Source organism: Misgurnus anguillicaudatus, chromosome 2, assembly GCF_027580225.2.
Source record: "Misgurnus anguillicaudatus chromosome 2, ASM2758022v2, whole genome shotgun sequence".
Classification (NCBI taxonomy): Eukaryota; Metazoa; Chordata; class Actinopteri; order Cypriniformes; family Cobitidae; genus Misgurnus; species Misgurnus anguillicaudatus.
In genome coordinates, this window is record NC_073338.2 from 556,401 (window position 1) to 570,496 (window position 14,096).

Here is a 14,096-nt window from a genome sequence, read left to right on the forward strand (position 1 = left end):
TAGGATTCGTGATAGGAAATTTTTTGATAGTGATTTATTTATAAATGATGTGAGAAGGTTAAATTGGAATAGACTTAGCCTTATTCCGGATGTGGAAACTGCATGAACTTTTTTCTATACAGAGTTTATGCCATTCACAACTATTATTAAGGTTAAAGGTCATAATTTACCTTGGATAAATGGAGATCTTATCAACTTGTTTAAGCAGAGGGATAGGGCATGGAATAAATACAAATATACAAAATTTTACTAACGATTGGGAGGAATACAAACGGCTATGAAATATGTGCACCACCAAAACAAGAAATTCAAAAGCCAATTATTATAGAAATAGTTTGGCTGATGACTTCAGTAATCCTACACAATTCTGGAAAAAGATGAATAACTTACTTGGTAAATCTAACAGTACTACGAGTAATATGACAATATGACAATGAAATCCAGTAATGATCTCTAATGCATTTAGTCAGCATTTTTCCCAAACACCACAGGTAGACTCATCATCAGAGTTGACCCTTAATTCTCAGCCCTATGATGGCTCTTTCACATTTAGACAGGTTACATCAGCTGATGTCCAGTTGGCCATTAGCAAGCTGCCTTCTAGCAACGGACCTGGTCTTGACGGCATTGAGGCTAACTTTATCAAACTTTATTCAGATGTTTTATCTTCTCCATTGGTTGAGTTGTTTAATTTGTCATTTTTAACCCATGAAGTGCCTCTGGCATGGAAGTGTACAAAAGTTATTCCGTTACATAAAGGAGGGGACACCTTAAACATGAACAATTACAGACAGACCTATTTCAATTTTTAATAGTATTGTAAAAAAATTTGAGAAAATTATCTTTGATGAATTTTCTAACCATCTCTCTCATTATAACTTATTATCTCAATGCCAGTCAGGTTTCAGGAAACACTTTTCAACTTCCACTGCTCTTGTGAAATTTACAAATGAAAATTTCTCTAGTTTTGATAATATGTGGACTGGTGCCATTTTTTTAGATCTTACTAAAGCATTTGATTTAGTTGATCATTATTTGCTCCTGGATAAGCTATATTCAATTGGCCTTTCCTGTTCATCTCTTCTTTGGTTTAATTCATATCTCCATCACCGATGTCAGTGTGTGTCCTTTGGGTGCAGTCAGTCGAATTTTATAGGTGTAGATAAAGGCATACCTCAGGATTGGTCGCTTGGACCTTTTTTATTTTCCATTTTTAATAATGACTTGCCTCTCTGCTGTTCAGAATGTGACATTCATCTTTATGCAGATGATACAATTATATATTGCTCCAAATCGAATACTAAGACTTTAATTATTTTTTACAACATGATTTTGACTCCGTACAGCAGTGGTTGTCTTTTAATAAACTCCTGCTGAATAAATCTAAATCTTATTGTATGCTTTACCTGAAGAAACCTAAGAAAGATAGAAGTGAGCTTAATCTGCATTTTCTGGATTTTTACCTCTAGAGACAACCGAGATCAGTGTTTGGTTAGAATCTGATCTTTCCTTTAAAGATCATATATCTGTGCTCACCAACAATCTTAACTTTCACCTTAAAACATTATATCTGTAGCAGCCCTTGGTTTCGAAAAGAGAGAGTCTCGACTGATGCATAAGTTGTCCTTTATTTAGTTCGCCAAACCAGCATGAAGTTCATCGTTTTAATCCATTGTTAACTTAGCACCATGAAAACTGTTAAAACATACAACAAACATTTCACACGCATGTTTTCACAGCTACAAGTTATCATATAAACAAACATTTAAAGTAACAAACATTAATTCCACAGCAAAATATACCATACATGTACAAACAATTTTCTGAATTATCTTATAACCACTTATCGTACCTCGCTGCACTCGCCAAGGAATGCAAACATTATAGTAATTTCCAATTCCATCATGAAACGGGCGTCAAGTCCATCAATTCATGAATGAAAAGTCAGAATAAAAGTCCTCCATGTTTAAACACATCTGCCCCTTAAAAGCTCATCTTCCCTTGTGCAAAACTACGGTGCCACCAAAAGGACACATTTCAACATTACAGGTGCAAAGAATTTCCCATCAATCACATACAAATATAGAATTCATTTTGAATAACTTTCAAACATTTACACAAATATTTTACCATTAACAAACCCATACTTATTTCATTAAATCACAGCATACATCAAACTCCAAAGTGGTCCTTTACAATATCAATCAATAGTGTGCTTTAATTATCAAGTTAGGAGAAGAATAGTCTCTCAATTGCTGTTACACAACTGCTACCACTTTACATTCTCTTGACGTATAACAGTTTGTGCAGATTTGTTCTTCGTTGCCCCTATAGGACCCATCACTGTGTGATGTATTAACAGTTGTCCTGGCTTTTACCCTCAGCCAGAAGACAATATCATTGGTTTCAGTACATTTTTAAATGTATTTACTTTCAATATCCTTATTATTTATTGCAATATTTAGTGCCTTACAGCTCACAATATGGCCTTTGTCATAATGAACAGCTCTTTTTTATTGTCCCTAGAATTAAGAGAGAAATTGGGAAATATGCTTTCTGTTTTGAGCTCCTCGTGACTGTAACACACTTAAGTCAAGATGTTGCATCTCTTGGGGTTGATCCTCTAATAAATGTTAATAAATAAATGCTAGTTTAAGTTTGTCACATGTAAGATTAACATGAACTGACTGTTAAACATACTTGCTGTAAATTGACAAACTATTAATAAACCTGTTGTCAAGGCATAACAGTTATAAATTCATATTTAATTAGGAGATTTGCAGTCTGGAAAAAAAACGCCCCATCTGCTTTTCCCATTTTAGACGCGTTTTCACGCTATGTTAATGCTGTCGCTCAGTCAAAATGGCTTGCTGTTCTCAGTGGCCGCGAAAATGTCAGTAAAACTGACAATTATCAGCAAAAACTTGATAGTGACCATAGCAACTTATCAACCCACCTGTGGTCAGTGGACGTTGGCATGAACAATCTATTTATTTCTCCTTTCGGAGTTTTTTGGCAGTCTGTAAAACGATAGCTCTGAATTCTTGTTAATCTGTTAGTACAGTCTTGCACAACAGCTTTTTCCCATTTCGACGTGTTTTTTTTGTGTTTTTGCACTGTACTCAAATTGTGCCACTCTGTCTTTTGCCACTCACTGAGCGTAACCGCAGTCACATTTGGCAAAGATGACGTCACGTGCATACCCTCTATATGGAGAAGCAGCAAATGCATTGACAAAAAGCATGATGGGAAAAGACTTGCTGATGACACAACTTAATGCTCATTGGCCCAGGAATGTCAGCTGATGACTTTTTAATTCTAAAAACCCCACTTCCTGTAGTAGTTTTTATATTTTTTCAACTTGTTCTTGACTTATGACATTTATATTTGTAATGAATTCCGAGTTCACGGGTGGGAAGTCACGAGTTTGACTGCCATTCCAGTGCCCTTTCATGGGTAGAAGGTTGGGAAAAAAACGGGTTAAAGGCTGCCTGGAACGCGTTTTCCCAGTTCTAAGTCGTGAGTCGTGGTTTTGAAGTCGTGATTCACGGTCTTCGCAGGGTAAGATGTCTCCAATTATAACCGTTTTCCTCTGGCCTCAAAATGGCCGGCCAATCAACAAACTTAATTTTGCTCAATCGGTGATTCAGTACCCTTCTGTGTTGCAGGTTGATCAACCAACACTTTTGTCTCACCTACAGCTTTAGTCTGTTGTCCAAAATTATTTGTTTCATTTTACCCCCTGCAACTGTTTGAGCATCATTACAAACAACTACTTTATTGCTCAGATGTATATCTGTAATCTTCTCATTATTTGCTAATTCAAGTTGAGTTTGATGCTCTCTGTTCTCAAGCAATGTTTCAGGTTGTACATCAGCTCTTCCATTATTATTCTTACTTTAATTCCTAAACAGCACCTGTTCAACGCCTCTGGTAGACGGTACAGGTGCATGAAGAGCAGTACAAACAGACTGAAAAACTGTTTTTATCCTTGGGCCATTATGTCACTGAACTCTTAAAATCTCTAAAGCATGTGCAATTGTAGTATATATTGTTTGTTTTTCTTTTATCTTTCCTTTATATTGATTGTATAATTTCCTCATATATTAATGATATTTATTACGCACAAGCCGTAGATGCAATGCAATTTCGTTGTATACTCGATGTACAATGACAATAAAGATTCAATTCAATTGAATTTACCTTAATGGCAAAGTAATCGTTCTAATGAATCGTTAGGAATAAACGGAGGTACATTCGGTAGCGTCACCTTTTTAGCCAAATTAGGTAGCGGTTTCACTGGTAAGAAAACAACTTTCACAATCAATCCACACTCAATCAAAACTTCAAGCATAAATTCCTCTTTTAAAAACACGAAAATAACAGCGATATTAACGAGATATTAACAGCGCTGATTTCGTTTCCAATATAAAGCATAAAAACAACTTATCTTCAACTGTGATTAATTCGTCCAGGATGCACTTACAACCATGTTGTGTGGTTAAATAAAAAACACAATTTTTAAAGCACTTGAAAATGCAGAGATTAGATTTCAAACTTTAAACAACCTACGAGATAATTAAAAAGTAAGAAAACTTACAGAAAGTTCAGCAGGAGCACTCACACACATCACGCACTCACTGATACGCAATGAGAGAGAGAAAGAGAATAATTTATGACACAGTTTCAAGTTTCAATTTCAACAAACCACCATCATGGCGATCATTTTTGCTCAAACCTACAAAGTGGCAAATGATATAATAAATTATCTGTGGGGTATTTTGAGCTAGAATTTTACATACTGTACACACTCTGGGGACACCAAAGATTTTTTTTACATTTTTAAAATATCTTGTGAAATGCCCCTTTAACATTGCGAAGAACTTTGATGGGTCATAGCTCCGAGCAAAGATTTTCATTGAAGCGTGGGTTACTAAATTTGAAGAGGGTGCTAGACTTTGTAAGAGTGTACCCCACAATGGGGTGTAAGTTCACCCTAGCAACCATTTTGGGCACCCTAGCACCTGATCCCATAGACTGCCATTATAAAATGCACAGATGGATATCTTTGCAGCACAGTGTCATAGAGACATGGGGGTGGGCTCATTTTACTCTGGCATCCAATCAGTCTCTCAGGATCATCCCAGAGCCATTAAGCCACAGTTGAGCACCCTATCAACAAAAACGCAAACAATTACATCTTCAAATCTGAATGTCATAGAGACATGGCGTTTGATTTATATCACTCAAACTGGCAAGCAACCTATGAAGCATCATCATTGGCGGCTGCCTAGCAACCAAATACAGTACCCTAGCAATGGAATAAACAAAGTCTTTATCTCTGCATCAGAAGAGACACAGGGTTTGATTGTTTCACTCGTGGCTTGAAGTATAATCACTGGTGGATGCCAATTTACTTCCTAGCAACCATAACCTATATCTCGAAAGCAGAGTATCAAATATACTTCGGGGTGGGCTCTTCTGAAACGTTAACATTATTGTACCAGTTTGTTTCCCGAATTTTGCCAAGGCAAGTATCACTTTACATTTTCTTCAGAAAATGTACCTACCTAGTTATTATATTATTATTATTGTTATACATAGTTTGTATACAGCACTCTAGACAAACTGATCATTTCCAGAATGAATCGCAGATGCAGCTTGAAAACAACGTTTTCGACACCAAATTTCTGAGGCTCCGCCTACACCTCCTCGCAACTCCAGGTATCTCTGCAATCTGTCATTGTGCTAATATTGCTAATAGAAACTGTCAACAAACACTTCCTCATCCGATAATGCACTGTGCAGCTGATTATGGCAGCTGGTTTAGTCCAAAATGCGCAGTACTTTTGCAGTAAGGTCGGTTAGATCTCGGATCGTGTTCTCATCACAAACAAACCGCTCTAGAGTTCATTTGAAAGCGTAACGAGACCACCTCTTCAAGGGGGTCTGGGCCCGCTTGTTTGGTCCACTTTTGGTGCGCACCAGAGTTTGATTGCTGCATTCTCACCTGCCCAAACGAACCGCACCAACTTAGCAATTGAACTCTGGTACGATTCAACCGGACTAAACAAGGCAGATGTGAAAGCACACTTAGTTCAATTACCACCACCAACTGGTATGTAGTGTGAATCAGAATGGCAGATATTTCATTTTCTCTTTTTAAAGAGCAACGATGCACGATTTTACATTTCCTTTGGTGTGTAAGTATAGCCTGGGTTTCCCCATGCTGCCTTGCACGCAATTTATTCACGCTGCAAGTCTAACATGGAAACTATGGACCAATTTTGTCCCTGAAATAGGGAATCAATCACAGAACGGGGAGGAGACAGCAAGACAATGACGACGACTATGCGACACACTGAAGCAGTTTTGTTTATCCAACACGGCAGCAGACGTAAAGTTACTTTTCATTGCAGCCTTAGATAGTGTTCTTAGTAGTTTTGAACGCAAGTTTATTTAAAAAAAAAGACCAACTTTTGGCGTTAAACAATTTCATATCCAAGTGGGATCTTTGTATATGGCAAGACATGATAGCTACAGAGTTTTATAGGACCAGTCTGCTAGGGGTGTGCATTGGCACTGCCCTCACAATTCAATTCAATTCGATTCACCAGGTAACGATTCAATTAGATTCTGCGATGCATCAGAATTTTACTGTACACAACAAGGCAAATTTTTAATAAGTCAAGTATTGAAGTCAAGTGCAACTATTCTCAACAAAAAAACGGAAGCTGAGCAGCTTTAAGACAATGACAATTATATACCTGGCTAAGATGAGAATTTTACACACAGCGTCTTGTCTAGTTTCCCATTAACTTCATAGAATCCGAAATGTGCCCATATGTCCACTTTCCATGGAAAAGGGTTTTTATTTACCCGTCAATCACGGCCATCTCTCTCCAGAAAATCGATTATGGCACTTTGCTGCATCGATGCTGAATCATGCATGCGTGCATTGCGATGCACTGCCGAATCGATTATTGTTGACACCCCTACAATCTGCTAGGCATCGTCGTTGATGAAGTACAATTAACTTATAAATGGTAAGTGGTATTTCTTAATATGATATTGTCATTATGCCTGTACTGTGGTCGTCACAGTGCCACTAAGTTGCGTTGCTTTTCAGGATCAATATACAGCTACCGGTTTAGTTGCATAGCTTTCAGTGTTTTTTTTTTGTGTTTTTTACCCGATAAAAGTTGTTGACGTTTGAATTAATGTCGCTCTACACACGTCATCTGGTATAATTGGAACGATTGGCTAGCCTATGAGCTATGTACAGACGCATTTGATAGACATTCGTAGCGCCCAATAAACAGCTCTGGGCATTCGTAAACCACGCCTCAAATACGAGTAAATGAGCATATGGTTCCCAGACCGTCTCATTCTCTATGAGACTGGTCTGGTGTTAGCCAGGCTAGTGTAAGTATGTATTAGTACATGTTGGCCAGATGCAAAGGTACATGCCCCAAAGTAAACGATGACGCGAGTTTACGAGTTTCCACGTAAATCTCTTTTCTTGGACTACAAACACACAGATTGTAGGCAACAGTTTACTTCCCAGGCCTGTTGATGTGGACTAGACCGATATTATCATAATTCCTCCTGCTTCTGACTTACAGCTTTGTAAGTTAACGCCTGTCAGCATTGCATTGTGACCGAACCTTTCAAACATGGTAAGGAGCGTCACATTTCCGGCTGATGTCAGAGGTATTCAGACCAATCACAACGTACAGATTAGCTGGCCAATGAGGGACACAGCGCCTTTCAGATCAATGAGTTTTGTACAAAATCAGTGCGTTATGTGGGAAATAATGTGTTTTTTAACCATAAATCATGCAAACACTGTATTATACCAAATAAAAAAAATAATGTTGTTTTTAAGCACTGAGGGCGCACTCACACTATCCAAACCAAACCGCGCTCGGGCGCGTTTGACCCCCAAAGCCTGGTTTGTTTGACAAGTGTGATCGCTCTGTTCCGCGCCACGGCCGGGTTGCAGAGGTGGGCCGGAGCGCGGTTCACTTGGGCTCAGGCGCGGAAGGCTGTGGTGTGAGCGCATTCGCGCCTGAGCGCGATTCAAAAGGTGAAGACGTCAGCTGCGCGACCACTCACCTTCATCTGCCGCCGTAAGCCTAGTTTATGGTCGCCGCGTCCGCAAGAGCGCGTTGGTGCGCGCGGCAAAAATGACGTCAACGCGGAGTGGGCGGTCGCGCGCGTTGGGTGCGCGAGACCCCATTTCGCGTGGCGCTGTGCACGGCATTAAGGGCTGGTTATACTCGCGCTTTGGTCCGCAACGCAAGCCTCCGCGGATCGCGCGCGCGTCTCACCAAACGGACGAGGCGTTTATAGTTAACGCGCTCGCCGTTGCACAATTTTTTTAACCACCAGGCGGCGACGCGAGCAATAAAGTCAAAAACAAACACAAAGAAGAGGATAGAAGTCGTCGTCCGCTGGAACAACCCTACTGCTTTTAACATTAGAGTTTGATATATATAAATATGAAAACACGAATTAAACAACAATCTTTTAAATATGTCTTTATTAAACATTATCATTTCATTAACGTTTTTACTAAACAAACAGTACAGACATCTTAAGGTTTATATTTTATTCCTCATCCAGTGGTTCATTCAATACAAATATAAGCCAAACATTCTGATTCATGTAAAATAATTCGTGTTTTAAACTGCAAAGTTTCCATACTTTACTTCCAGAGTGTCAGATAAATATATACATTGTTTTGCTTGGATTTATCAAAGAGATACGTCACAGGCTTGCCTGCTCGGACAGAATCGCCTCGAGTTCGGTCATTTTCGGATGCGGAGCCGCGCGGAAAGTTACAAAAAATGCCGTGCACAGCGCCACGCGAAATGGGGTCTCGCGCACCCAACGCGCGCGACCGCCCACTCCGCGTTGACGTCATTTTTGCCGCGCGCACCAACGCGCTCTTGCGGACGCGGCGACTATAAACTAGGCTTTACGTGAATTTCCGAGCTGCACACGTGACAGATAAACTAAGAAATATGATTACATGTGAGCGGGCTGTCTGTAATCGCGCACCAAACGACTCCGGGTAAAAAACACAGACTTATCATTACGGTGGGTTCCAGTGTTAAGGGAGAGCTTTACTTCCTGCTTTTTTCAAAACAAACGCATCTTAATGACGAAAGTGCGCCCGGACTCGGATCGATGAAAATACAGTGTGAGTGCGTGCACCATGGGGGAGAAGGGAGGGGTGACATTCGCGCTGGGGCATGGTTTGGTTTGGTTTGGATAATGTGAGTGCGCCCTGAAATAATTATCCTCTACAACAAGTTAAGATATTTAAGTCTTTGTTCACACATAAGTTATATCCTGAGTTATTAAGTAGAATACTAGTTTGAAATATTTCCGTGAGGATCACTCTGCTGAAAAAAATAGCATCAAACCAGCATGGGAATTATGCTGGTCTATGCTGGTTTAGCTGGTGGTCCCTAGCAAACCAGCACCAAAACACAACATATGATGGTCTTGCTGGTATGCTGGTTTTTTAGCAGGGCAAAATGAATCAAAATTCTTCTCTCACATATTTTTGATAATGGTCTGTAACCATTTTATTTTGTGACTTCTAGAAATCCTAAAGAGCCTCGTCTGACTGTCTCTGATTTGATGGAGCCTAGTCACGCTCGAGTCCTACTACAGCGGAGGAAAATTTGCTCATGAATATTAATTACGTAACTTGACGTTTCCCCTGTAGCGCCATTTGATTGGTAGAACGGGTGAGCGATGTATGCGGGCGCTTGTCAGCTGGCCAATCAGAGAACCCGCTAGTGTTAAAATCGTGGCTGGTGTATTTTAATGAGGTGTCGTGACTGGACGCTGTAGTGCTCACCAGCCGGACTCAACTCATCTTCACGAGCTAAGCATTTACCATAGTAGAGTTGGTAAAGAGCGAGGTAAAGCGCCCGTCCGTCGTTTATTGGTCGCTTTTCAGCCTCGCAGGGAAATGAGTGCGGGTGCGCTGCGGAGCGATTAATGCGCGCTTGGAGAGAAAGACTTCTGCAGGTTGAAATCGCTTGACGTGCAGATGTGTTTGTCAACAGCAAGGTTTTTAGCATTAATAACAGGATTAAGACATTGAGTTGTAAGGCGGCTTTTACCCGGCTCAGGTGAATCAGGATAACGGTAAGTCTTCACGAATAATGTCAATAAACGACAGGCCAACGCGCGCGGCGGGCCGTGGCGATAGAATATAAGTTAGCGCGTATGCATCTACATCTTTTATAATGAATATCCTACATCCAGATCTTTTACATCGGCCTGAATAAATACCACCACATTCCTTATATCCAAGACGTTTACATCCATAACATAATTCGTATGTACCTCAAATGCATTTAAGCAACAGTAGGCCCCCAGTAATAAAAGTAAGTAATGTGACCCGTTATTCAGCAATGTCCTTGACAATCTGTGCTTGCGGACACAACAAGCGCGCAATGTTTGTGTCTGTATACTGTAGGTGGATGCGCGTCTTTCGCCCTCTATAGCGCAGACACCGCAGCATCAGCACCATCATGGGGAACAGGGGCATGGAGGATCTCATCCCGCTGGTGAACCGGCTACAGGACGCCTTCAGCTCCATCGGACAGAGCTGTAACCTCGACCTGCCGCAGATCGCCGTGGTGGGCGGACAGAGCGCCGGTAAAAGCTCCGTGCTCGAGAACTTTGTGGGCAAGTGAGTGAAGTGCCTTCATTCATTCATTCAATTACACTGTCATCATGAACATGAAGATAAACATCAACCAATGAATGACTTGATTTGTTTTACAGACCTGATTTATTTTAAATGTAAAACTGTTATGATAATAAGCAGCTGATGGCTAATCTAACTCTACTGTGTACTATACATAATATAATATCATTCATTAAGACAAAGAGCATATCATTTCATTAAAAATTCACGCAAACATTTTCTCCTGTCACAGTCGTGTTATTCAATGAAGTTATAATTTCAGTACCGTGATTAGACAAAATATTTTTTTGGAATTAAATTCATATTTCCTGAAAATGTACTCGATACTGTAAACCTGTTGTTATTATGCTTTGAGAAGACTGTTGATTAATGTTGGAACTTGGAGCGGACACACTTTAGATCATCAGAAGAGAAGAACAAATAATGTTTAATTCATTGGCCTGGACAACATAGCAGACTAGCAGACAGAATATTTCACAGATTACAGATATGGGTATATTTTGATAAGGTTCAAGCAAAGGTATTTGGAGGAACATAAGCACACGTAGTAGTCCTCAACAACAACATATGTAGACATTGCTGTTGTATGTTGCCGTTTTGAGGCATTGTAATGAATAAACAATGGTGATTTGTGTTACAGGGATTTTCTGCCTCGTGGGTCTGGCATTGTCACCCGGAGACCTCTTGTTTTGCAGCTGATTAGTGCTAACACAGGTAAACTCATATTACATACTAGTGATGCACCGATGCATCGGCCGCCGATATTTATCGGCCGATTTTTGATGAATTTGAAACCATCGGCATATCGGCAATAGCACGAGAAAGGCCGATACCGATTGTTTATTAATTAACCGCATAAAGGCAATGACTTGCATGTCTGTTGTTCAATTAAAATGATTTAATGTTTGGGTGTGCACTAGGACTGTTCCGAATACCATTTGAGCTTCGAAGCTCTAGTAGAAATCAAATCAAATATTCAAAGCTTCGGAAGGAGGAGCTGAACATACATATTTTTCTCTTTAATAAAGGCAGGAATCTGTGTGTGTATGTAGCGGCGTGCCTGTCACGCGTGCTGCGAGAACAGCATTAGTGAAACAAAACACCAGCAATACTTTTAATAAGGTAGCCTAACATTTTTCTAACAAACAAACACTCCCGTATCAGAAATTAGAAGCATAGTAATTATTTATTACGTTAAGGGTAACTTAGGCCATTTAAATAAAACAACGTAAATAAATTAACAAATTAATGAAGGTCAACAAACTGTAATAAAACGGTAGAATACTTTCAAAATCAAGTTTATTTACTAACACTTACACCATCCAATATGTTTTTTCATCAGTAAACCAATAAAGAAGATATTTTGCAGAAACCCCAGTGCTCCGTCATGCAAGTCAACCGATCCGCCACTTTAAACATGTATATCTAATACAAAAGTAATCCCCCATAACTCCGTGTGACATATTGACGTCTTGTGAAGCAAATCAATCCGTTTTTGCAAGAAACTGAACGTTATTTACAACACTATTAGCGTGAATGCCAAAGCAGGAAGCCCGCTTTCCGTTTGAGGCGATCTCTTCTTCTACTGGCTGCGTTTGATGGCTGTTGGCTATGGATGTTGATCTCTCTGCGCCACCTATAGAGCTGGAGCGTGAAGCGCACTTCCTGCTTGGCAAAAGCTCTGCATTAACGCTGTAAAATATATATATATATTCGAATCTCAAAACTGAAAATCAAATGTCAACCAACGGAACGAATATTCGAACATTCTGGTCCAGCCCTAGTGTGCACTATACTTAAGCACAGACAGAAAACCTTTGTTGAGCTGGCTCAAATGTCTTGGACAATAAAAGAAACAGACTGCACTTTAGTGGGGCAAGAAGTCCAACTTTTTTTGAAGTAGCAATATTTATACTCTGTTTAAAGAAATAGCACTGGCATTATTTATGTTTATTAAAGAAATCCATTATATGTAAAAAATAAATTGTTAATGTTGTTAATAAAAGAAATGCTGAATAGCAAAAACCACCTTTGAAGGTTGTCATGTTGTCTTATTATATTTGTTTTAGCTTAATTTGTGCCTCTTATTATGTTGGTCAGTTGAATGTTAATTAGATACTATCCATGTTCAGTAAAAATAATTTGATGCAGAAATAAACTAGCTAATAGAACAACTGTATAGTGTTGTAAACTGTTTAATATCGGTATCGGCATCGGTATCGGCCAGAAGTTGTCTGTTTAAATCGGTATCGGTATCGGCCCAAAAAAATCCTATCGGTGCATCCCTATTATATACTATACATTCTTACCTTCCTACCTCTAACCGTCATGCTTGAGCAAGCTCTGCACTGGTGGTGCCCAGATCCAACAGCTGAATTAGCCTTTTAATAAAGAATGGTACAAAAACATCCACCGAGAGCAACTTCTCCCAACCATACAACGCACAGTTTGCTGATGAGTAATGCCTTTTTCAGCTTGATGGAGCATCGTGCCATCAGGCAAAGTGATCAGGGAACAAAACATTGAAATTTTGGGTCCATGGTCAAACTCCCAAGACCTTAATCCCATTGAGAACTTGTGCTCAATCCTCAAACAAACCCCACAATTTCTCTCTTCAAGAATTGATTATGCAAGAATGAGCTGCCATCAGTCAGAACAGAAGTTGATTGACAGCTGCATGCCGGAGGGTAATTGCAGAGGTCTTGAAAAAAGAAGAGGGATCAACACTGCAAAAATTGACCAATAATTGTCAATAAACGCCTTTGACACTTATGAAACACTCGCTATGATACTTCCGTATACCATAATAACAAAACACTGAAGCAGCAGACTTTGTGAAAATTAATATTTTGGTCATTCTCAAAACTTTTTGCTATGGCTGCATGTGAAAGGTGTGGAATTAGGTGAACAGATAGACAGACAGACAGACAGACACGAATACATACATAAATACATATAAGGTAAGATACAAGTAGGGAAAATTGGTTTGCATTGTCGTGGAATTTTAGCCGCATCAAATAATACTCACTAGGAGTCAAAGTCAAGGATCTCACAGACACACTGTCGACAGAATTTTCTTTGTCTGAATTTTATATATTCTGCAGAATAGGCTCTCATCCCCATGGTGCTAGAAGTTTAAAAACCTAAGAGCCCCGATTGCAAGGTTGAACACACATTTATAGTAAGATGCTGAAACATGTGTAGTCATCAGTTTCTACGTCATTTAGAAGATAAGCTTCAATTTGTCAGTGATTAAGAACATAAACAGTTAAACACAAATCTAGTGAAATCATAAAACGTATGTCTTGTTCTCAGTACATGATGTTTAAGTCCTTGGACATTGTACTTTGCTCAGAAG

General features: G+C 39.5%; 1 protein-coding gene across 1 annotated transcript in view; it reads left to right on the forward strand.

The window, feature by feature from the left end:
- Positions 1–9,834: 9,834 nt before the first annotated feature.
- The window catches only part of LOC129441446 (dynamin-2), a 42,323-nt gene continuing 38,061 nt past the window's right edge, over positions 9,835–14,096 (forward strand). The window contains exons 1-3 of the mRNA XM_055201103.2: positions 9,835–10,170; positions 10,505–10,720; positions 11,379–11,452. Of these exons, the coding sequence (XP_055057078.1) occupies positions 10,560–10,720; positions 11,379–11,452 (235 nt within the window). The 5' untranslated portion in view covers positions 9,835–10,170; positions 10,505–10,559. The remainder of the gene's footprint in view (positions 10,171–10,504; positions 10,721–11,378; positions 11,453–14,096) is intronic.